Source organism: Dendrobium catenatum, unplaced genomic scaffold (genome assembly GCF_001605985.2).
Source record: "Dendrobium catenatum unplaced genomic scaffold, ASM160598v2 fragScaff_scaffold_231, whole genome shotgun sequence".
NCBI lineage: Eukaryota > Viridiplantae > Streptophyta > Magnoliopsida > Asparagales > Orchidaceae > Dendrobium > Dendrobium catenatum.
The window spans coordinates 10,831,715-10,858,243 of NW_021318693.1; the positions used below are offsets into that span (position 1 = coordinate 10,831,715).

At 32.2% G+C, this 26,529-nt stretch overlaps 1 protein-coding gene across 1 annotated transcript; it reads right to left on the reverse strand.

The window, feature by feature from the left end:
• Positions 1 to 2,657: 2,657 nt before the first annotated feature.
• LOC110111640 (endoglucanase 12-like) lies at positions 2,658 to 4,994 on the reverse strand. Its single transcript, XM_020843596.1, has 5 exons — positions 4,797 to 4,994; positions 3,830 to 4,243; positions 3,643 to 3,729; positions 3,391 to 3,543; positions 2,658 to 3,272 (listed from the first exon to the last, which is right to left on the reverse strand). The coding sequence occupies exons 1-5, from the start codon at positions 4,992 to 4,994 to the stop codon at positions 2,658 to 2,660; spliced, it is 1,467 nt and encodes a 488-aa protein (XP_020699255.1).
• Positions 4,995 to 26,529: the final 21,535 nt, after the last annotated feature.

Genomic DNA, 26,529 nt, shown 5'->3' on the forward strand with positions numbered 1-26,529 from the left:
ATAAGAGATGGATAAGATCCCTTATGAATCAGTAGTAAGGAGTCTTATATATGCTCAAATTTATACGCATCCGAATATTGCGCATATTATTGGAATGCTTGATAAATATTTACGTAACTCAGGAATGAATCTTTAGAAAGTACTAAAATATATATGTTATGAAGTATCAAAAAAGGATAAGAGATTTTATGCTCACATATCAGAGATCTGATCATTTAGAGATCGTGGGGTATTCTAATTCTGATTTTGCTGATTGTCTCAATAATATGAGATCCACTTCAGGCTATATTTTCATGTTATCCAGATGAGCTATTTCTTGAAAAAGTGTCAAGAAATCACTTATAGCTTCTTCAATAATGAAAACTGAATTTATAACTTTTTTATGAGGCTTCAAATCAAGAAATATGATTACGATGATTATGAAATTTTATCACAATGCTATATATTGTTGATGACATTGAGAGACTACTAAAGATAAATTGTGATAATAAAATAGCTGAGTTATATTTCAAGAACAATAGGAGCTCATCAAAATCAAAGCACATTGACATTAAGTTTCTTATTGTGAAAACAAAGTTTTTAGAGTTCTTAAATTTTTATTAAATATATTAGTACAAACTTTATGATTACATACCCACTTACAAAAGGAATAACACCTAAAGTATTTCGTGAGCTTGTGGCTCGTATGTGTGTAATTTATTTTGATGATATGCTAGCTTAGTGGAAGTTTGTTTGTACTGTTCAATTATTATGAACTTATTTTCTAATTAGATTAAAGTATTATTATTTTAGTGATTGAAAACTTTAAAATTAAGTTATTTAATTTTCAATTGCAATTTAGTATGAAGTATTGAATTTTGATTATAACTTTTTTGAGTTATAATATTAGACCAGTTGATAATAGTCACGATTTGAGATTGTATTGCATAAAATTTTTATGATACACATTCATACTTGATCTATATCGTTATTTATGTTAATATAGTGACCATTGATTATTCTTGTCACAAAAAATATGATAAATGTTTCTTTGATTATATATTGATATGATTGATGGATTAGATTGTCTAGAAATATTATTTTATAAAGATGACAAATATTAAGCTCTTATGGTTATTGTATAATGTATAATTATATGTATCTATATGTAGCCCAACTGGGAGATTATTGGAATTTTTTTGTATATGAGCCCATATATTTATACATATAAGTAAAGTATTATATATTATATCGTATAAAAAATTGAGAGAATTAAATTTATGATCTATTTAAGAATTATATTATTTTTGCTTATGTGGCATCTAAATTAAATTTGTATGGAAATAATTATTTGTGTAGAAGCCAAGTATTTATTTTATTTTTGATGATGAGTTGAAATAAAAATAAAGACACTTAAAATATAAAAGGGTAATGATCCCCAATTTAAGTGGTAAAATTCTCATTTCCCTCATTTCACATCTTGAGTGAAAATAAAAGGTCTCTCAAACTTTTGAAGAATGTCGCTTCAAATGTGAAAGATCAAAGACATTAATTCTGCATTTCAATGGATTCATGTACGCTTTAGATAATTCTTATCGATGATTTGACATGCTTTTCGGAGACGTCAAAATTATTTTTTTCGTCTCCTTTAAAATTTAACAAAAAAATACTGTGAAAGCATGAATTATTAGTATACAACAGCATATTATTTCCTATAAATTCATTGTCATCACATGGTTGGGTTACAATAATTAGGTGGTGAGGAAGAGCGATGGTGATCACTTGCATCTAACATTTGATAGAGCTCTTTCTAGCTCTATATTCAAGTCCAACTCCAAGCTCCTTCCTCTCCCTCATGGAAAACAAAAAGAAAAGATTATTTATAGGTTTTTTAAGTAACATTTCAATAATGTTAATCAACATATTGAAATACTTATTTCAGTGGTTACGTTATCATAAATCATTCTTTTATCATTTAAGTACTTCAATGATAACATAATTGAGTTTTATTGCCCTTGCTATATTTTTTCTCTTTTTAACTATAAAAACACAAAATTAAAAACATTTCATCTATCAAATAATGACATTAAGTTTCAACAATGCCTTAACAATTTAAGATGCGTTTGAGACGGCTTTCTTACTGCTTCTTAAAGCAAATTTTTAGTATAAAAATTTAATTTTTGTACTAGAAAGGTGCTTTAAAAAATATTAAAAAAAGTCATCCCAAACGAGGCTTTAATTTGACCTTATTAATTATTTTTTTAAATAGAATTAGAGTTAATTGTTTATTTTATTCATCCACTTATTGTTCTAATTTTTATATGGAAATAAATTACATTTTGATGTTATAATAAAAAACAATTATAATAAATTAAAAATTTTAGAATTTTTTTAAAGATTAAAGCATGTAAAATAAGCTAAAAGAGATTTTATACTATGACTATCATAAAAATTCACTAAAATAATTTTTCTACTGTGAAATAACAAAATTAATAAAATAATTAAAAAAATTTATTTACGCTCCCTCTAAAAATTTCTGGGTAAGCCTTTATCTTCTCATAGCAAAATCAAATTCTTCTCCTCAGTCTTTCTTAAATCAAATCTATACAAACAAAATTTTAACCCATCACATTTATATTTGATAATATAATTACGTGAGTACTGTTATCGATTATAATCTACTTACTAACACCTTCAGTTAGCCTCGCCAAAACGCCAACAATGGCCGACGTCGTCACCGTCGACGGCTCCGCCTGCTGAAAATTACTTCGGTCATCATTGTACCCATCATTTGCATCCGGTCCGCCCACGATCGCTCCATCAATCACATTCGGGTTCGGGTTCGGGCTATTAAACCATCTGCCAAACCCACCCTTACAGTCCACCGGCGTCGGGTCCTTCTTAATCGAGACAACCGAAGCGCCTCGATGGTGCACTTTGCCTGGCCAGGTCGGGCCGAACCCGACCATGTAACTCATGTTCTTTGGGTTGGCGCCGAGGATATAGTCGACTTGTTTGGATACGAAGGCGATGATTTCCGGCGGGGAGAGGACGCCGAAAGGGCATTGAAGGGTTGCTTTGGCGGCGGCGAGATGGTTGGAGTGGGCGGAGAGGAGGAGCAAGGCGGCGGTGGTGTACTGTAAATTGTTCCATGGTTGAAACCATAACAAGCCGCCGGGGCTTAGTTTAACGTTGTTATGGCCTTTTTGGAGGAGGGAGCAGAGGAATTGGTCTGCGGCGTCTTTGTATTGGCTCAAAGCGCCGTTGCTGCCATTTTTCTTTTCAAGAATGAGCTGTGAAGAATTGCAAATAGAGCGGAGGAAACATAAAAAATGTGATTAGTTTCATTACTCATATAATTATTTTTAAGCGTCGCACATTATAGATGAGAAGACAGGTAGGGAGTAGAACCTTGGCGACGAGAACTTGAGCGCCGGCGAACTTGTCGTCCCAGGAGAACATGGACCGAACGCCGCCGCTGTTGCTGGATTTGGCGAGGAAGTCGAGGTAGGTCTGGTTTCCGGTGGCACGGTGGAGCCACGCCGCCGCCCAGACAAGCTCATCCTGTATGAACGTAGGTGCATATCTGTAAATTATAATGGATGCGTGTAATCTACAAATCATGAATTGATAAAATTATTTTAAAAAATTGTCAAAATTTACGTCAAATCCGCTGCTAGAATAGAACTGGCCAGCAACGGGAACGCTGTTCTGATACAACCCTGGATGTCTCTTAGCAAAGTCGAATAGCTGCATGAAAAATAAGTAAAAATAAATAAATTAAATATCAAAATCATAAGCAATCAACCGACACACGAGATTAAAAAAATGTCCAAACAAATTTAATTACTTGTTCTGCATGGTATAGAAGATCGTTAGCGTATGCAGGATCGGACGGCCGAAAAGCAATGGAAGCAGCCGCTAAAGCGGCCGCCGTCTCTCCGGCGACGTCGGCACCGGGATGGGAAGCGTCGACCTTATAAGATGTACGAGGCGTGGTCATATCCTCCGGTCTTTGCCAGCAAGCGTGATCAGAATTGCCGTCGCCGACCTCAACGTAGAGCACGTCGGCGGCGGTGTGAGCATGCAGGAAGTAGTTGGTTCCCCAAGAGATGGCGGTGAGTGCGTTAATGAGTTCGCCGGCGGCCGCCAGCTGATTTCGGAACTCGACGACGCCCCAAGAGAGAGTGGTGATGGTGAAGGCCATTGGGAAGCCGAACTTAACATTGTCGCCTGAGTCGTAGTATCCACCCACCAAGTTCACCTAGATCAGGAAGACTCGTTTTTTTTAATAAACGAGTCGAATTTAAGTTCAAATTTCAGACCCATTTCATTATTGATTTGAGTCGCCTACCGAACTAAATTGACCCATATTGATTGTTGTGTTTATGTAGCATGAAATTTGACTTTATAATTAAGAATGATTATATGATATTGCACCATATATTAAATTTCTCTTGATTAAGATTTGTTATTGGCATCGTTGGAACGACTTGATTGATATTTTTATATAAACAAATTAGCAATGTATGTTCAAAAGGGTTGTCGGCAAATCGGATATGGACAAATCGGGTTCAGATCTAGAGTTTGACCCGACGGGGTTTAAATCAAATGGGTTCAATGTTGGTTAATTTGAGGTCAGACTCAAACCTGATCCGTTAAGCCATTTTAATACCCCTGTTTATCATTAATGGAGTGCTACCATTATATTATTATTAATAATATAATATATAATAAATATTCTATTATATTTAAAAAAATAATTTTGAAAACAAAGAAAAAAATGTCTTAATTATTAAAAAAAAACTTGAGCTTACACCGGCATCGCTTCCATCCCTGAGAGCAGAGTCACCTCGCCATCTTACTCGCTGGTCCTCTGGTAATTTTCCAGATCTCTGAGCCTCAAAATAGACTAGAGATTTAGTCAGGGCTTGCGTGTATTTACTCGCAGCCTCTCCATGTCCTACAACAGAAACCAAAAGCCAAAGAACTAAAATATAGCCACACAACTCCATCAATTTCAACTGTATAAACTTTATTTTCTATTTTCTACGCATTTATAGTGTAGTAAACAGTCATATTAGTGAAGTTAATTAATTACTTAACATTTTAAAATGATCACATTAAGAAGAATTTATGAATTTAATCATATCTGTTATTGCATGTTAATGAGATCAGTCGCATGGCTTCATCAAGTAAGTAAATAAAGGAGAATATATTTCTAATAGGAAATATTTTAGCCACATGTATTGTATTTCCTAAAATGGAATTGAATTATTATTTTTAATTATGAATAAATACTAATTATTTCTTGTTTAATTGAGTGATCTGATTCTTCGGAAATTTAGGGGTTGTTCCTCTAATTAGGGATCATATTAGTCATTAATTAAATGTTAAACCAAAGTGGTAAGTTGTCATCAATATTATCATCAAGTATTCAATTAGTATAATTAATGGCATAGTAAAAGTTTTTTTTTTTTATTTTTTTTATTTTTTTTTATTTTTAATGTAGGTTGAATTGTGGAAGGTTGAAATAGGTACTAGTCATGAAATTTTAATTTTAGTTATAATAATTTTTTTTATGTTCATTTTTAAAATCGGCTCAAATCATGTTAGGATAAGCCTGTTTGATGTTTGATTTTTGTTATGATTAGTGCAACATATAATATCAAATAGTGTACTAATTTTAGCGTAAATTGGATGACATTCAAGTCCATGTTGGTATGATTTGTGTGAGGATTACCGGTCTATTTTGAGAAAGAAAAAAAAAAACAAAAAAATAAAAGCATTTATTATAGAGGTGTCAAAATCGGCTTAACGGATTGGATTTGAATCCAACTTAAAATTAACCTAGCCTAAACCCGGTCAACTTGAACATGTCTTGTTTAATAAATGGGTTAAAAAATTGGATATGAACTTGACCTCCTAACAATCCAAATAGCTTTAACTAGACCCGATAATACATTTTGATTAAAAAACAATTTATAATTTGTTAACAAATGATTTTAGATTTATTGATAAAAAAAGAATATCATACTAAAAAAATTAAAAATAAATTAAGGAAAAAAATTAAATCAATCATTTTATGTGAAAATTGGGTTGGCAGGTCAACCCCAACCTGAACCCTACCCATTTAATGAATTGGTCAAAACTCCATACCCAAGCCAGACTTATTTATTAAATAGGTCAACCTAAACCTAGATTTTTGGGGTCGGCTTGATGGATTGGATTATTTATTGACATCCCCAATTCATTCGAATAAAAAAAAATCCAAGAATTTCTTCTTCGGCTAATTTATTCTGATTGTCAACAAATTTTGGGTGCCTGCCATATTTATGCTTTTTCATCGTAATTTTTCTTTTTCGCATAAATTAAGTTTTATGATAAAGGATTTCGTCTCCACCTCCAAATTTATTTCTGTCGCGTATTTTTATTTCTGTTTGATCACAAACTAAAAAAAAGAAAAAAAAAAAACTAAGGGCTTAATTTTAATTACCGTCAATCAGTAACTAATAGTTTAATTAATAATTGTATTACCAATGATTTAATTAATTATTTAAGTGTTATTTCATTAGTTTTAATTATTAATTATAATATTCACTTAAGTTCATTATATTAATTATTAATTATACTATTAGTTCTTTAATTAAGCTAAATTAGATTATTTAATTATACTACTAACTAGATCAACAACAACAACATTATAGTGCTAATTGTTTTATTGAACTAATTAATTATTAATATTTTAAATAATATTAATTAAGTTAAATCAGATTAATTTCTAATTTTTCTAATTTTAGATGGTAGGTTGTCTAGGTTTTGTTTTTTATCTTCTCCATTTCTTTGTTGCTACTTTACATGCTTTGCATGTAGTGTTATGAAAGAGTTGCTAAATCTTTGCCTCCTTCGACAACTTTGGATCGGAACTCATGACGGGAGCTCACTCGCTCAGAAGGGAATCATCTTTATCCCTTTCGAAGGTGGGTGGCCATCTTTGAATTTTAATTTAATTAAAAAGGAAGTAACTTATAAGGAATAAGTGAAGTACAAGTAAAACATAAAATTTTAGGGTTAAAATCTATACTTATTTTCAAACTTATTATTTAATTGCAATGTTATTTTCACAGAGATTTTAAGATGCATTATAAAATACTTGCTATTATAGGTTCACTTACATTTGGCCTTTCAAATTTTACCAAGGTTTGTATGAAAATTTGGAAGTTTCAAACATTTAATTTAGAATATTATTTGTACTTAATTGATTAGTACATATAAAATACAATGATTTTAATGCACATATCCTGATGCCTACTCATAACTCTACTTTTATTTATACATTCCTTTAACCTCTCGCACCTTTTTTTTAAGAATAATTTATTTCTTTAAAAAGATGAAGGTACAAGCAAGTCCAAAAGAGGATTAAGCATCACAAGCTACAAGAAAACAACCTTTAGGAAACAATCAATCATAAAAGAAAACTCAAAGAATACGAGCTCAATTAGTGGCAAAAATCTGTGACCACCGAAACGGTAGGCAAGGGTCATCCAATAGAAGCAAGCATCATGCTACAACGAAGAAGCCCAAAAATGGACAAACATAATGACATCCCACAAGAAGATCTCCAAGAAGATGCCATTAGTGGTTGCCAACTAGCCTAGCCGATCAGATGGGGAGCATAATCCCCTCATCACTGCCCAGGTTAAAAACCTCACCACCAGCTTCCAAACCAATGAAAGCCTTCCACAACCCCAAAGCCGAAAAGCTAGACAACCAAAAAAAGGCATCCAAAACCTCCATCCAAACACTTGTAACATCAGTAGCACCCAGACAGAAGCAAAAAAGCCACACTATTATTTGGATTTCCTACGATGACGCTTGCCCCCACCCAAGGAACAAGCTTTTTCCATAATATGACCCGCTTGCAAACTATAAAATTCATACAAATTGTCAGTCGGGTCAGCCAAACCTCCCTCCTCCTCTTCCCCACTAAAAGTGGAAACCCCTAAACAATCAGAATGATCTACAGATAAATCTTACAACTTGCTAGCCAAATGGGTATGCATTGCATAATTGGAAATTAGAGAAACTGACGCATCAACAAAATGAGCAGGTGTAAGCGCCCCCACAGGTGAATCCAAATCAATTACATGAGAACTTTCAGCTGTAACACCCAACTTAGAGGATCCAACATCAATCACCTGATTAACTTCACACTAACTGTCTAACTCTTCCACCCGATTATCACCAGAAACAAAACCAAAATGTGAATTCTCAATAATAGTAGGAGAAACAATTATTGAATAACCCACATGCACAATAACCCCCTCCAGAATACCGCGGGCTCATTTACATTACAAACATCCAAATTCTCTGACACAAGTGTATCAGCTTCCGAGGTTACAAGAACAACGGAAGACCCACCATCAAAAGCAGCCAATGAAGGCCCCACAAAACCAACAACAATGGAATGAACAACAACCCCAGCTGCCTCTACCCTAAGATCAAAGACCACCCAATTAACAGCACTAATGAGAACCTCTTTAGAAGATGCAACATGACACTTAGAAGAAACAACATCAACATTTCCATCAATAATAATATTTTCCACAACACCAGTTTCATTCCTAACCTTCTTAAGAGGAATATTAGAAAATCAAGACCAATCACTGGGACAGACGACAAGGAACGACACTCCCCCTCATATGCCCTAGAGCTTTACATTGATTACAAAAGGGAGGGAAAGCCTCTATCTCAATAATTTGGATGTATCCAAACTTATGAGGACTGAGCCACATTTTTTCGGATACTTTTTAGCGATGTCACATTCTACAAGGACACGCATAATAGAAGGCCGAGAGCTAACGGAGGTGGCGTATTCAACTTTTAACGGGCGGCCAAACAACGAGCCCAAGGCATGCAAAATTCAGGGAGAGAATAGATGAAGCTGTAAGTTAGGGAATGAAATCTAAATGGGAATAACAGAGGATTCAACACCAATATCAAGGTAGGGAGACCATTTGGATAATTTCATGTAACACTTATAAACAAGATACGATCTATGGAAAAAAAAAAAAACTCTGCTATAATCCAGGTCACTCAATAATTTTATCAGCACATGAGAGGAGTCAAGCAAGGTAACTAAGAAATCAGCAGTAAGCTTAAGGTTGAAAAAAAACCTACGGATGGAATCCAAGCTAGGGCGACAGGAAGGGAAAAAATCAATTAAGACATACTGGAAGGGTGCCACAAGTGAAATGATCTCCTCTTCAGAGATCCACATAGCTGGTAACCCCCTAAAGGTAGTCATTTTGATCTCCAGAAAACAAACATCAGAGATATAACTAGATAAAACATCCAAAAAAGAACACGACTTCTTGGATCCATAAAAAAAACCAGGATCCAAGACCCGATTCGCCGTCTTACATGCCACTAATGGCCGAAGGGGATGAAATAAACAACAACTAAAAAGGTACAAAAAATCAAAAGAAAAGAAGGAAAACTTTCCTTAATACAGAGAGATGAAAATGGCGGAGCGATGCCAGAGAAAATTTGTCGGGATAAGCCTAACGGAGCGGAACGAGAGATGCCCTAGCTCCGTAGGAGAGCGTCACACACCTAATTATAGTAACTGGGGCCAAAGTGAGAATAGAATAGTGCCACATAACCCCACACACCTACTTTTAGTAAGTTTGACAAAAATCCCTCTTATATTCACCAAAGAAGATGTGGCCAGAACATGGCATATATGATTCTTATAACATATCAAAGAGTGCAGTTTTTGACATATAAAAACTTCTTCAACGCCATGCTATGAATAATACATTTGCAAATGCAACAATAATAAAATTATAAATCCAATGTAGTGCTCAAAGAATGCATGAACTACTAGTGAAAGTCAATTTGCTTGTATAATATTATGTCCACTAAACGTTTCCCTTTGAGTTTTAAATTTCGGAGGGATATTCATAAGAACATTTTAAGACTTCTATATAAATACTATAATTTTTAGAAAAGCCTCAATTTAGTAATATACTCAGATAATTATATAGAAAAAAATCCAACTAGTAAAAATTTTATTTCTTATAATCAAATTATTCAAAGTAAAATGTAAAATAAAAAGAACTAATGTATAAAATTTGAGAAAAATATATTTTTATTCATAACTTTTTTTATAAAACCTGTGGAATTGAAATTAGAGATAGGAGTTTAGAAGTCTATATTGTGCTATGGAATACCCTGAATAGATTTGATTGATAATTTTAGCATCTTGACCTCTAAAATCTCTCTCTCTTTATTTCTCTCTTCTCTTTTCTTCTCTCTTCTCCTATCGTCTCTAGCAAGTAGCTAAGTGATGAGGAATTTTGTAATTAAATTTAAGTTTTTTATTATTTAAAACCCACTAATCTAACCTAACACCATAAAGCTCAACTCCCCATCACCATTGTGCTCATAAGGAATCTTTTAGATTCTCTTAGAATCTTTTCATTTAAGCCTTGGTATTGCAGGGCTATCACCCAGCATAGGAGTGCATGCTCAATTTTTCCCTTCACTTAAGAGCTCAATGTTGCAGTGTTGCCAATCTCAGCACCATGGTAGTTACAGAGTAATTTTGATACTTAGAATTTAACTTCTCCAATTTAATTCTTGGCTTATCCAAGTCTCAATTAAACAATCTAAGTCATATAATTGCTAATAAAATTAAAATTAATAACCATTAATATAAATTACTAGAGCTCCTTACAGCAGATATTACATTTTATCATCCACCATCACTAGCCCATTGTCATCCATCATTGTCTTGTCTCTATCACCCTCCTTAACCTTCTTCACCAATAACTCATCATTGTTCCCTATCTATAACTATGCCAACTAATTCCCACTACTATTAACCGCCACTAACCATCATCGCCAGCTACCTCTATTTCCTCCTTCATTGCATCCATCCACCTTTCCGTTTCTAGCACCCATGTTTGTTTGTTGTATTTCAACATATTTAAAATATATTATAATAAATATAAAATTTCTTTCAATTCATTTGATTTGCATTTAGTATGCATTTCTAAATGCTCTCATTTTGATTATTCAACTTTTCAAAAAGGTGTGTTTTAAAAAAAATCCATTCAAATAGCTCTTCAATAAAGTGTTTGCATTCCCTTTGAAGGTGACTTCCAACATTGAGAAGGTTGTCATCATAATGTTAGATTACCTATAACAACTATCTTCTTCTTAATTATTTCTTAAATTTTCTTTATGTAATTTAATCTCGCATTATCATATAGTTTCTTATGTATTTTTTTTTTTGGTTTAAATTAATATTTTTAATATTTACTTAAAATTTTGTTAAAACTTGCTACATTATGATCCTTTCCATTTGTAAGTTCTATCATTTCTACTGTAATTCTAGGTCCTCAAATTTAAACTCAATTTTACTCAAATCAACACAAAATAACTAATATCTAGCTCACAAATAGGGGTGTCAATTCGGGTCGATGGGTCTGGTTCGGGTCGAACACGAGTTGACCCGATTTTAAACGGGTCAACCCGAACCTGACCCGTTTTTGTAAACGGGTCAGCTATCTCAACCCGGACCCCACCTGCGCGGGTTGCCAGGTTGACACGTCCCGACCTGATTACTTAAAATAGTTTAGGGTTTATGCGACAGTAGGCACGGCGGTGCGGTGGAAGTAGGCGCGCAGCGGCAGACCAGAGGCACGGGCACCGCGGCCAGCGACCAGTCGGAACGAGTCGCGACTGAACCCGAACGGCCAAACCCCACGCGAGTGGCCGGTGGCGAAGCCGAAGCGGCACGCGAGCGGGCGCTTGGCAGTTGGCACGCGAGCGGCAAAGCCGAAGCAGCACGCAAGCGGGCTCTGCCGCGCTGGCACGCGAGCTGCCGCGCTGGCACGCGAGCGGCGAAGCCGAAGCGGCACGCGAAGCTCGAAGCGCGGAAGCGAGCTCTGCCTCGCTGGCAGGTGAACCGGACAGTCGACGCGTTGGGCAGCCGGGCAGGGATGCGTCAGGCAACCGGGCAGGGACCATTTTCGGGTAGTTTTCGGGTTCCTGGGTCAGCCCGAACCCGACCCGATTTTTGAAACGGGTCAGTTTACTGAACCCGAACCCGACCCGTTTCATAAACGGGTTGACTTGAACCCGGATTTTTTCGGGTCGGGTCAAAAATTGACACCCCTACTCACAAATATCCTAACTCTTTTGTAATTCATTGAATACTATTTTCCATATATTATATAAAACATAGAAAGATTTTCCAAGTTACAATCTTGATCACATAGAGAAATAAGGCTTTTGATAGGCATGGTGGCCATCATCAACACTAACCACTTTTATGGGAATGATAGCATTATCACCATGAAGAACCTGCCCAAAATTATAACTATCTCTTCCTTCAACCTTAATGAATGATTTCATCACTAGAACAACATGTACATATATTATTATATTGGAGAACTAATATAAATCTTTACTTAGTTTGCCCAAATGAAAAATATTATGACATGTCAAAGCCTATTTAGGGTATAAAGATTTGAAAAATAACTAGTTAGCTCTTGGGATGAAGAAAATGTGGAACTCTAATAAAAACACTTAATTATTTCATGATCAACTATTATTTGAGCTAGACACACTAACATAGGGTTCGATGTTAGTCGTTGATTATATGTCTCATGTTGATGAGTTAACGAGCAAATACAAAATCATAAAATATCATAGAGAAATCATTTCTATTTTATATTCTTGACCGCTTCTGAATAATCTATTAGGAAACATTGACTCAAAATGTTTATACTCTCGAGGATGCATTCCAATGAGCTCTTTAGTTAGAGCAATGTCTTCAACCTAAACATCTAAAAGAGTACATTATATCAATCTAATATAGTATTATGAGGGAAATTTTTCAGTTGAAATCTTCTTGATGAAAATAGTCTTCTATCTCAAAAAAAAAAAAATAATAATAAAAAGGGAATAATATTTCTTCACAAGTTTAAAAGATAAATATAAATAATTTTAAATACTTCTGAAAAATTTCTCGTATCTAGTGGAAAAATATATTGGCCTTAATTAGTGTTGAGTTGATATGAGCAAGATTCAAAGATTAATCACATAATAAGAAAGTATCTTAAAAAATTCTTAATTAATGTAGGAACTTATATATATTTGATTATTCAAGGGTCAACTTGAAGAAAGAATATAATGAAAACAATGAAAATGCTCAAATAATGTTATCTAATGATGAGCTATTTTGTGGTAAGTTATCTTCAATATTATCATTAGGCATTCAATTAAAATAATTAAAAGAAGAGTAAAAGTTTTTTTTTTTTCTATTGCTAGAAATTTTAGTTTTCAGAAGTCATGGAGTTTTACTTTAATTTATAAATGTCAAGTAAAATTTATACCCTTTCAATAATATATCAAATCCTGATAAAAACGGCATTAAAATTATGGGTGCTAATTAGTTTTATTGGTAGGATTTTAAAAATTATTATGAAAATTTTGGATATGATTTTAATTTAAGTTATAATAGATCTTATCATGTCTATTTTTAGGTGGAAAAAGTATTAGCCTGGAAGGAGCATTTCTTGGCAATGAGTAGGGAATGTTGGAGTATTTTCTTATAGGAAATAATGCATACATATTAATTTTACATTAGGAACTATTTAATTTTTAATTATATTAAAAATATGATCAAATTAAGGATTTATGTTTATTATGCTTTTGAGACATCTCATTAATTTGTATGGAATTTATAATATGTTGCAATGGGGTATTTTATTTTATTTCTATGATGGCCAAGTATAAATAGTGTTATAGTCATTAGTCTAAGGAGTTGATTCTTATTTTGTTCGCATCCCATCTTGATTTAAAAAAATACTCTCTTAAAAAGTAGCTTTAATGAAAATTCAAAAATCTTATATTTATATTTCAATTCATTCAAGTGCACCTTTGACTAAATCTTTTTGATGATTTGACATAGATCCTATCTAATGAATATTATTTTAGTCATTATATAGTGTAAGAATAGGTCTAGTCAGTTCAAGAACCAACCCTACCCAATATCTAACTGGGTGAAGTAGGGACGATATAACAGCAAACTGAGCAGGCCGATGGTGTGGATGAGCTCAGCTGGCATGTTCGATCACACTTGTGAGCGGAGTGGAGTGTTAAAAATAACAGCAGGGACTCCTTGTGAGTGATAATTATGATTTGTCCACTCCAGTGTAAACCACGAATGAAAGAAATTGAGAGGACTATGTCGAGAGGAAGAGGAAGGAGGAAAAAGGTAAGTTTGTGCAATTAGTTCATTTTGGTGTACATTCTTTCATGATTTTCACCTAAACAGAGTGTAATGTATAGTTAAAGGCAAAGGAAGAAATTGGGAGAGTAAGAGAAGGAAATTGGGCTTGAGAATTCTTCTTTTATAGCATCAAAAGAAGTGTAAGTGACTTTAATTTCTTATAACTTATGTTCAGAATTATATAAGAAAATTAGTATAATTTCAGACTTCTAATTGAATGATTTGACAAACAAGAAGTAGTCAATGTAATATAGGATTATATATGATTCTTTTATGTATGTATAAATGTTATGTTGTAATTTGTGATTATCCACAAAGTTTACTAGGTAGACTAAAACTTTTAAATAATTTTTAGATAAATCTTTGATAAATAGAAATGCCTGAAGGAGAAGAATACGTCTATAGAAGAAGGCAATTGACTAAGACATGTAAAATCAAATTTATGTTTATCTTCAAATTTGTAAGTTTGTTAGTGGCTCTTCAATTTTGTCAAGGATGTTAGTTATTAACTATTTATGTATTTAAAACAAAAGAATTAACCATATGAATATCCGTTATGGCCTCGTTAATTCATATTTACAGGTTAGGTTGTAACAAAAGTGATATCAGAGCCCCCAATAGGATATAGCTTATATTGAAGAGTCATTATGTTGCTTATTGAATTTAAGAAACTTGATCTGATATAACTTATGAAAATTTATAATATATTTATTTTATTATAGGAATCAGAATGGTCCTGAATAAGATGTGGAAAGAGATGTGCCTAATATTATTATTAATCCTGATAAACTGACACGAATAATAACAATAATGATATGATTAAATCAGGAATTAATAAATTAATCATCAAGAAGTGGTAGTAGTAGTGACATGCCCATGGATAAATATTTAAAGTCATTTCAGGATATGAGGTTTCCATTATTTAAAGGAGTGGAGAACTAGTTGAAGCAAAAAATTGGTTATTAATGATTGAGAAAATATTAAGAGGGATGTTCTGTCTAGAGGAAATGAAGGTTTTATTGGCAATATTTGTACTTAATGGTGAAGTTGAAAGGTGGTGGAGGGGCCAGTTCTAGGATAAATTTGGAGGGGTACCTACCATCTTGATCTAATGGGATGAGTTTATTCTAGTGTTCATAGACTAATTTATTCCTCTTTCTGTGAGGAGGTAAATGCTGGATAAATTTCTAAGGCTAGTATAAGGACATAGGTCAATTATGTAGTATGAGATTAAATTTACTACTTATCTAGATATACTCCTCAATTAGTTCATACTGTAGAAGAAAAATCTCATTATTTTTTTCTCTAAATTAAAAGATGTTATTAGGCAGCCTATTGTCACTCTACAGATAAAAGATTATTCCGTATTGTGGAGAGAGCTAGAAGGGTTAAAATGCATATACAAAATACCCAAAGGAGACATGAATTTTAGAATAGGAAGAATGTTAATGTTATGGGAGTTTCCCACGATTCTCACATTAGATCAATTTCACAATTTGGGAAGTCTAGTTGGAAGAAGGCAAAATCCAATAATAGTAGTAGTCAAATGAGACTGAATAATTACAATAAGTATGGAAAAAAACATAAGGGAGAATGCCTTTTTAGGTCAAATACTTGCTTCTAGTGTCATCAACCTAGATATATAGCAAAGAACTACCCTACTTTAGGGAAAAGACCATCAAGAGAATCAAGGATGAATGTTATACCCTCCTAGAGAAATGTTGGCAGATCGAAGATGCTAGAATCAATTGCTTTCACTCCAGAGCCAAGTCAAAGTTGACCAAATACTCAATCTATAATATATGTACTATCTCAATATGATGCTAAGGATTCACCTAAAATGATTACATGTATGTTTTTAGTTAATTTTATATAAATATATATGTATGATAACAATTCAAGATAGACATGTACAAACGGGGGAGATTCCTCCATATTGGAGAAATTTGTTAAATCGGTTGGGTTGAACGTTTATATAGCACCCACAATTTTAGAAGTTTTGATCACAAAATGAATGTTAATAGTTTATGTCAAGATGATTTCAAAATAAATAAGAGGAAATTTGAAGCAATATTGAATGTTTTACCGTTGCATGAATTTAACATGATCTTTGGAATTGATTGGTTATTCAATCACTTTGTGATCATAGATTGCAATAATAAAATTTTTAAATTTAAATTTCTCAGAGAAAAATAAATTAAATTTAGTGGTGATACCGTATATGAAAGCTTGGAAATTTCAATCTAATGGATATTAAGGTTTTCTTGCTCAAGTAAGAGATACAACTAAAGATGTTAAAGAGTTAAAAGATATACCTGTAGTGAAAGAATATCTAGAAGTGTTTATAAATAACTTGTCAGGGTTATCACCAGAAAGAGAGGTATAATTCACTATCAATTTATTATCGGGTTCAAAACTAGTAGAATTAGCACCCTACAAAATGAAAGTTTAGAAATTTTAAGAGATAAAAAGTCAACTATATGAACTGCTAAATAAAATATTTATCTAGCTAAGTTTCTCACCTTAGGGAGCTCTAGGGTTGTTTGTAAAGAAGAAGGATGAGAGTTTCAGAATGTGCATAGATTACAAATAATTAAATAAGATTACTATTTTAAATAAGTACTCATCACCCATAATTGATGACTTATTTGATTAACTTGAGGTAGCTAGAATTTACTCTAAAATTAACTTAAATTACAGATATCATCAGTTACGCATTAAGGAAGAGGAAATTTCTAAAATTACTTTTAGAATATATGAGTATATGAATTTTTTGTGATGCCATTTGGAATGATGAACACTCGAGCTTTGTTTATGGATCTAATGAACAAAAATTTCAAACCGTTCCAAGACATTTTTTATTGTATTTATAGATAGTATTTTGATTTACTCAATAGATGAAGAAAGCCATTTAAGTCATCTACATGCAGTGTTGCAAACACTCAAGGAGAATAAATTATATACCAAGTTTTCAAAATATGAATTCTGGTTGAGTAGTGTTAATTTTTTTGGGCATGTAATTAGTGGTGAAGGTATTTCTCTGGATTTAAATAAAATCAAAGCTATTGTAGAATGGCCAATATCGACTATAATTTTAGAAGTCAGAAGTTTTCTAGGTCTTACTGATTATTACAAGAGATTTGTGTAGGGACTTTCTCATATTGCAATGCTATTATCAAGATTAATATCAAAGGAAACAAAATTTGAATGGGAAAATCAATGTAAAGAAGCTTTTTAAATATTAAAGAATTGCATAATGACTGTTCCAATATTGTCAACTTCATCAAGTACAGTGTGATTTCAAATATTCTATGATGCTATGTTTAGGGGACTTGGATGTGTATTGATGTAATCTGATAAAGTAGTGGCACATATTTTAAGAAAATAAAAAGCTCATGAAAGAAATTATCCAACCCATGACTTAGAATTACCAGCTATGATTTTTTCACATAAATTTGGAGATATTATAGATATGGAGTTAGGCGTGAAGTCTTTGCAGATCATATACACCTTAAATACATATTTAATCATCAAGAGCTTCATCTAAGACAAAGATAATGGTTAGAGCTTATCAAATATTGTGATTTGGTATACAATATCATCCTGGATAGACAAATATAGCTATAGATGCATTAAGAAGAAAGACTTTTGGATATAAAAATTGGTTGATTACCCAGCAGATGTAGATAATTAAAGATATGGAAAAACAATTCAGTGGTAAATTAGAAAGATACAAGAATCATGTTATTAAATTAGTTGGTGATTCAATCCACTTTGAAGAATAAAATATGTAATTCAATGTCCCAAAATATAAATTTCTAAGAAATTATATAGAAAGTTCAAGCGGGGCAGTTAGAAAATTTTGTACTAAATGATGAAATAGTGTTAAAACATAAAGACCAAATATGTGTTCCAAACATGATGATAGAAAGTTCACATCTCAGGTTATATAATTCATCCAAGATGTAATAAAATACATCACAAACTTAGAGGATTATTTTGATGGTCACGGTTAAAAAGAAGTGTTACAGAATTTGTGGCAAAAATATATTTCTTGTCAAATGATTAAAGTTGACATCAAAGTCAGGTGGTCAATTGCGACTATTATTAATACATGAATGAAAATGGGATGAAATTGCATTAGATTCTAAAATTGGATTACCCAAGTCAAGGAAGAGTCGGGATGCTATTTGGGTTACTGTGGATCGATTAACAAAGTTTGCTCATTTTTTACCAATCAAACAAACATATTCAATAGAAAAATTAACAAAAATATTTGTTAATGAAATTGTGAGATTGTATGTAGTTCCAAAATCTATAAACTCTGATAGAGATGCTATATTCACTTATAGATTATGGAAAAAAGCTTCAGAAGCCTTGGGTAGTAGATTGACTTTAACACTGCATTTCACCCTCAGATAGATGGGTTATATGGAAAGATTCAAACTTTGGAGGATTTACTTTAGTTATGTGTCTTTAATTATGGTGAAAATTAGGAGATCCATATAACTATAATTGAATTTACATATAATAATAGTTTCCAATCTAGCATTAGAATGGCATCGTATGAGATTCTCTATGGAAGGAAGTGTAGAACACCTTTGTGTTAGACATAAACAGATGAAAGAAAATTAAATATACTAAACTGGTGGATGATGTTACTCACAAGATCAAAGTGGTCATAAACAAATTAAAGGCAATGCTAGATAGGCAACAAAAATATTATGATGTAAAATACATACCAATTGAATTTGAAGTCAATGAATTTATTTTATTAAAGTTAGTCTAATGACAGGCGTGCAACATTTTAAAAAAATAGAGAAATTAAGCCCATCGGTTATTGGTCCTTTTGAAATTATTAAAAGGACTGAGAATATGGCTTATAGATTAGATCTACTAGTGCATATATAAGGAATTCACAATGTTTTGCATATATCCATGCTTAAAAATATATATCATATGACTTATAGAGAATTCTCCAAAATCAATTGACTTGTATCTTGATTTGAAATACATTAAAGAGCTTGAAAGAACACTGAAATAAGATGTGAAACAACTGAGAAATCAAAAGATACCCTTTCTAAAGATTTTATGGAAGCACATAACTAAAAGAGATTCCCCTAGAAGAAAGAATCAGAAATATGATATCAATATAAAGAATCAGAAATATGATATCAATATCCACATTTATTCAATTAAGGAATGCCTATTAATTTTCATTTAACTTTTGAGGATAAATTTTTTATAAGAAATGGAGATTGCACGTGCGAGCAAAGTGGATTATTTAGAAATTAAAAGCAATGGATTCTAACGAGGGGTAATTATGATTTATGCACTCCCCTTAGACAAACACTCCTCTTAGGTCTACAAGGTCCCCTCGAACGAAGCAACCCATGGCTGCCGAAAAGGATCCTTCTCTCAGGTTGGGTTGACTACCTCCTCTGACTAAGTAGACCAAAGACTATGATGGCCTGGGATGATAGAACCATAGATCATGATTGGGTCCATCATCCATTCCCCCACAATCCACTTTAAGTCCATGGTGAAATTTCTATTTTAAATATGAAATTCCCAAATTCAAGCCCATACTGTTACTATACGCCAAATTACATATATTTTCTACGTATCTGATTGGCGGCTAGCCTAAATTGAAAGTTCTCTCTCATAATTATCAGGAAGGGTAATTAATTATAGGGGCTTGTGCCTATAGGAAACCAGAACTTAGATCATAAAGTCCTCGTAAAATGAGGGCAAAATCTCTAAGTAGTTTCTTATCTACAAAATCCATCCGCCTTCCAAAATTTACCCTGTAACTTAATTCATTAAAACTCTAATACCGAAAGAAAAGCAAAGTTGGCGGAGGCTGAGGTCGAATTTCGGAGCCCATAATAATGTAATAAAAATTAATACAATTGGAGATAGAATTATGGCTTTAAATATTACTATTAATGCTAAGCTGTTAATATTATAAGTGCTTATGCCCTCAACTATGTTTGGATATGAGTTCAAAATTAAAATGTTGAAATTACTTAAAAGAATTAATACAGAATATACTTCTTAAAAAAGAGTTTTTATTGGAGGAGATTTAAATGAAAATATTAGTAAAGAGGTAGATGATTTTAATAACATTCATGGTGGCCAACTGGCCATAGGTTTAAAACAAAAAATGAAGGTGGTAAGACCATATTAGATTTTTCTTTAGCTTATGATTTTTTAATATCTAATATCTTATTTAATAAAAGAGATGAACATCTTATAACTTATAAAAAATGTATATAGTAAAACATAGATTGATTATTTTCTTATAAGAAAATTAGATCATTTAGATTGCAAAAATTGTAAAATTATTCTAAGTAAAAAATTTATGTATATAATGGTGATTATTAGTTTTAGACTTTAAGATAAAGTGGTAATTAATTATAGGGGCTTGTGCCTATAGGAAACCAGAACTTAGATCATAAAGTCCTTGTTAAATGAGGCAAAATCTCTAAGTAGTGTCTTATCTACAAAATCCATCTGCCTTCCAAAATCCGTAACTTAATTCATTAAAACTCTAATACCGAAAGAAAATCAAAGCTGGCGGAGGCTGAGGTCAAATTTCGAAGCCCATAATAATGTAATAAAAATTAATACAATTGGAGATAGAATTATAGCTTTAAATCTTACTATTAATACTAAGACTGTTAATATTATAAGTGCTTATGCTCCTCAAGTATGTTTGGATATGAGTTCAAAATTAAAATTTTGAAATAACTTAAAAGATTTAATACAAAATATACCTCTTAAAAAGAGTTTTTATTGGAGGAGATTTAAATGAAAATATTAGTAAAGAGGTAAATGATTTTAATAACATTCATGGTGGCCATAGATTTAAAACAAAAAATGAAGGTGGTAAGACCATATTAGATTTTTCTTTATCTTATGATTTTTTAATATATAATATCTTATTTAATAAAAGAGATGAACATCTTATAACTTATAAAAATGGATATAGTAAAACATAGATTGATTATTTTCTTATAAGAAAATTAGATCATTTAGATTGCAAAGATTGTAAAATTATTCTAAGAAAAAAATTTATGTATATAATATTGATTATTAGTTTTAGATTTTAAGAAACGTGGTAGAAAGTAAAAAATAAAATAAAATAATTTTTTAGGATTAGATGGGGGCATTTAAATAATATTAATAAAAGTATTTTTCAGAATAAGATTTTAGATCTTAAGATTTTGTCACTACATGAGGATGCTAACGTTATATGGTAAAAAATAGCAAGTGATATTAAGATTAATGTAAAAGATATGCTTGGAGTATAAAGCGAAAATCTCCTAATAGTAAAAATAGTTGGCGATGAAATCCAAATATGCAAAAAAAGATAAAAAAATAAAAATGTTTGTTATAAAAATTACTTTAGATATGAAAATTCTAATAGTTTGAAAAGCTATAAAGAGGCTAGTAAGGAATCTAAAAAAGTTATTTGCGATGCAAAGATCTTAACTTTTAATGATTTATATAATAAATTAGATACTAAGGAGGGAGAAAGGTATATATATATAAGTTAACCAAACAGAGAGATATAAGTAGTAAGGATTTAGTTCAAGTGAAGAATATTAAGGATGAAGATAAAAAAGTAATTTTCTTAAAAGATGATATTCAACAATGGTGGATGAGATATTTTGCTAAACTTTTTAATAAAGAATGTGAAAATAAGATTGACTTTAGTGACTTTAGCACACTAAATGAAAATAAAGATTTTTATTTTTATAGGCGTATTAGTAAAATCAAAGTTATAGAGGCTTTAAGAAAAATGAAGTGTGGAAAAGCTATTGGACTTGATGATGTTCCAATATAGATGTGAAAATGCTTATGATATGAAGGAATTTTTTGGCTTACTAAACTTTTTAATACTATTTTGAAGACTAAAAAGATTTCAGATCAGTGGAGAATGAGCATGTCAATTCTTATTTTTAAAAATAAAGGTGATGCACATGAGTGTGTGAATTATAGAGGGGTTAGGTTAATGTGTCATACTTGAAAACTATAGGAGCAAGTTATGGAGCGTAGGTTGCGGCATGATACTAATGTTTCTCAAAATCATATTGGATTCATGCCGGGTAGATCTACTATGGAAGCTATACATTTATTGAGATGTTTGATGGAGAAATATAGAGAGAATAAAGAAGATATACATATGATATTTATTGACTTAGAGAAACCATATGATAAAGTTCCAAGAGAAGTGTTATGGAGAGTTCTTGAAAAGAAAGGAGTTAATAACGCTTATATTCAAATCATTAAAGATATGTATGCATGAGCTATTAATTGTGTTCAAACACAAGGTGGTTTGACTAAGTTATTTCCTATTTTGGTTGGATTACATCAAGGATCTTCCTTAAGTCCATATCTTTTTGCTTTAGTCATGGATGTTCTCACTAGACATTTGCAAGAGGATGTACCTTGGTGTATACTTTTGCTGATGATATTCTTCTTGTTGATATGACTAGAGAGGGAGTTGAAGGTAAACTTGAATTATGGAGGTCAACCTTAGAGTCTAAAGGGTTTTCTTGAGTAGATCTAAAACTGAATATATGATGTGTAATTTTAGTAGCAATATATATAGTGAGAGGATTGTGACTTTGGGAAATTAAGTCATTAATAAGAGTACACGTTTTAGATACCATAGATCTATTATTTAGAGTGATGATGTAATAGATGGGGATATTATCAGCATAATTCAAGTTGGATGGTTGAAGTGGAGGAATACATCAGGCTTTTTGTATGATAGAAAAGTCCCCCTCAAACTTAAGGGTAAATTCTATAAGATGGTGGTGAGACCTGCAATGCTATATGGTACCAAATGTTGGCCATTAAAAGAGAAGCATAATACTAGTTACGTGTTGCAGAGATGAGGATGCTTAGGTGGATGAGTGATTTTTCCCTTAGAGATAGGATGCGAAACGAGCATATAAGTGAAAAGGTTGGAGTAGCTCCAGTGGAAGATAAGATTAGAGAGAGTCACTTTAGATGGTTTGGCCACATTAAACAGAGGCCTTCTGATGACCTAGTTAGGAAAGTTGAGATATTAGATTGGACTTATATTAAGAAAGGTAGAGGTAGACCTAAAAAGACTTGGTTAGAAAATATTAAAAATGGTCTTTCTTTACTAGATTTAAATGAGAATTTGACTTTTAACATGATACAATGGTGAAAACAAATTCATGTAGCCAACCCCACATAGTGGGACAAAGGTATGATATTATTGTTGTTGTTTAGTCAACTAAGAGTATATCACTTATGGAATAAGACTTTGCTAGCAATTCTTTGCCTAAAGGCCAATCCACTTAGAAGCCACCATTATTAAATAATGCACCTTTATACTTTAGGAAAATTAGAATAAATATATATTTTTTGCATGTTCAGAATAGTAGAACGTGGCATATGCTTTCATACAATATAATGCACCCAAAATAGAGATAAATGATATTAAAGCTTCGAATCTCACTACGGGAAAACACGTGATTACCGTCGGAATTTCCGGCGGATTTTTTTGCGCCGGCATTGTCGGCGCAGGTTCCGGCGGAATGATGCGACGTAACGTTTACGGCGTCATTTCCGATAATTGCCCTTCAAGCTGAGCTAGACTAAATTAGAACTTAGGCTTCATTTGGGACGGCTTTCTTACTACTCCTAAAGAAACTTTTAACACTTCTTATATGCTATCACCTACGATTATATATGCTTGCACTAGTGGAATATTTATATTTCAATGTGCATAATTACTTTCTATCCTATCATATGATATTATACATAGAATTAAAATAAATTGTAAGAGTTTCACAATAAATTATAAAACAAAAAAATTAACTTTATATGCCTCAAAATGTGTGTGATTGGTCAGTTATGTCAACCATTCTAATATTTAGAGACATATGCTGAAAATTAACTTGAGATAAAAATGCCCTCTCCAACATTTGAAAGCCACTTATTGAGTGCTTTTAGGTTTAAAATAATTAAAATTCAAACTTTAGTTTGAACCATCATTTGAATATGGTTCAAGCCTAGTTCAAACAAATTTCAAGAGATCTCCAAATACAACCGAACGAGTTTCAAAAAAGGGTCGAGCATAATCAACAAAATTTATGCATAGTTTGAACAAGGGTCGAGCATTGTTCGAGCAAGGTTTAATTATGATTTTTGCAAGATTTGAGCATGGTTCGAGCAAAATTCGAGCAATTTTTAAGCATTGTTCGAACAAGATTTGAATAATTTATAGCACAACACAATTGAAAATTAATATAATAGAGTACAATAAAATTAGCAATCACAAAGTATAACTTAATTTTGATATAATAATCACAATGGAAATTACTAGAAAAAATGAACTATAATACAACATATTTTAATGTGTAACACTTTAGAATAAATAAGTAGATGAAATGAATTAAATGTACTTCATTTTCGAAACTAAATGAATAGAAACATCTTTTCTTCTATCTATGTATATTAATTTTTGTAAAATAAATCTACATAGCATATTTCTATAGAATTATACATGATCATGTATAATTTTCAGAAGAACTTTCTTTAAATCAAATAGATGAAGTGTTGTATTGCATATAATCTACAATCTCCGAGTCAAATAACACATGAAGTACCCATCTTTCCATTAGTGCAATTACTGAATAAATTTTTTATTTAAATTTCAAATGGCTTACCACATGACAATCTTAGAAGCATCATCAATTCTTATTCTCCTTTACTTTCAAGGACATTTGGATGGAAAGGGTTCCTGGTTGCAATTAAATAACCCTAACAACCTAAGTAATCCAAAGAAGCATTTGCAAAATAAATTCTTCATTGCTTGTAAGGTCTATGCTACAAATGGTTACAATCATACAATGTCATGCTTTTTATGAGCAATGAGATATCATATATTATCTAATAAACTTTATTCCAATTCTTTAGATAATATATGAAATCTACATCAACCGAAGAAAATAAGAAGTTTATTCTTATCTCTAGTTTATCCTAACCAACGAAAAGCTATATTGTGCTTATCATGGTTGAATATATTGAATAAAACACCATATACAAGAAAACATAAACTAACTTCCATGCTTCTTCTCATTCAAACACAACATGAATATTTTCTCCAAGTCTACATTCCTAAAGTTCTTATATCCATTTAAATAGGCATCAATAAGAATAATATTCCTACTTATTTTTTAAGTTTCTCTTCTCATGAAAAATTTTCAAATCCTAACCTAATGATTAGTGCGAATTTAATAAATTCAAAATTTGTGTTACTTTCCCTAATATTGAACATAAGGGAAATATCCTTCATTCCCCTCATTGTTAATCATCAACAGTAGTTATGAATTATTTCACCAAAAAATTGCAAATCATTTGCTTTGAAAATCAAACATAAAGGGAATTCCTTAGCCCTTTCTATAAGATCAAATACATTAAGCCATCAAATAATTTTATCCATTCCACCCCTAACTTCATATGTGCATTGAGCAATATAACTAATACCTTTAAGCCAATTCGTCAAGCGGGATAAAATGCCAAGTGAAATATTCTTAGCTATAAGGATGGGATGTCCATGAAATTGGAAGTGGCAGCTGTCCACGATTACATTGCCAAATTGGATTGGGCCTTAGCGGCTAAACCCATGGTATGGAGGGTCTCATTTCCCTTCATTCTTGGTGAGCTCAAGCATAGGTGGTATCACTTTGGAGAATTTCACATCATTACTACAGCTCCAAACTTGTTGATATGTATTTTCCAAAGCATTGAGGCAAGGGATGCAATGCTCATGAGTGGGCCGTGGATCATAGAAGGGAACATCATCGGAATAGAAAAGTGGTCTCCCACCCCCTTTCCATGCTCTCTTCTTGGACTTCACTCCCCTATTTGGATATGCCTTCCACATCTCCCTCTTATGTATTGAGATACGAACAAAATCACTCGGCTTGCCAATATGCTTGGGAAACCTTTTGTGGATGAACTCACACACGAATACTTGAGGAAGATCTTCCTATGCAATAAATTGTGTTAGAATTGATCTCTATCAAAAGCTTCAATAAGGGGGTTGGATCAATGGGCTCCATGGATGATTTTTTCAAAGAGTCAAATATAAAGGGCTTACAAACTTTTGCTTCGATTGTGGTTTCATTGGCCATGCCAATGGGGCTTGCCTATCCAAGTCTCCAACTCGTGGCACTCAATCTCCCCCAAAG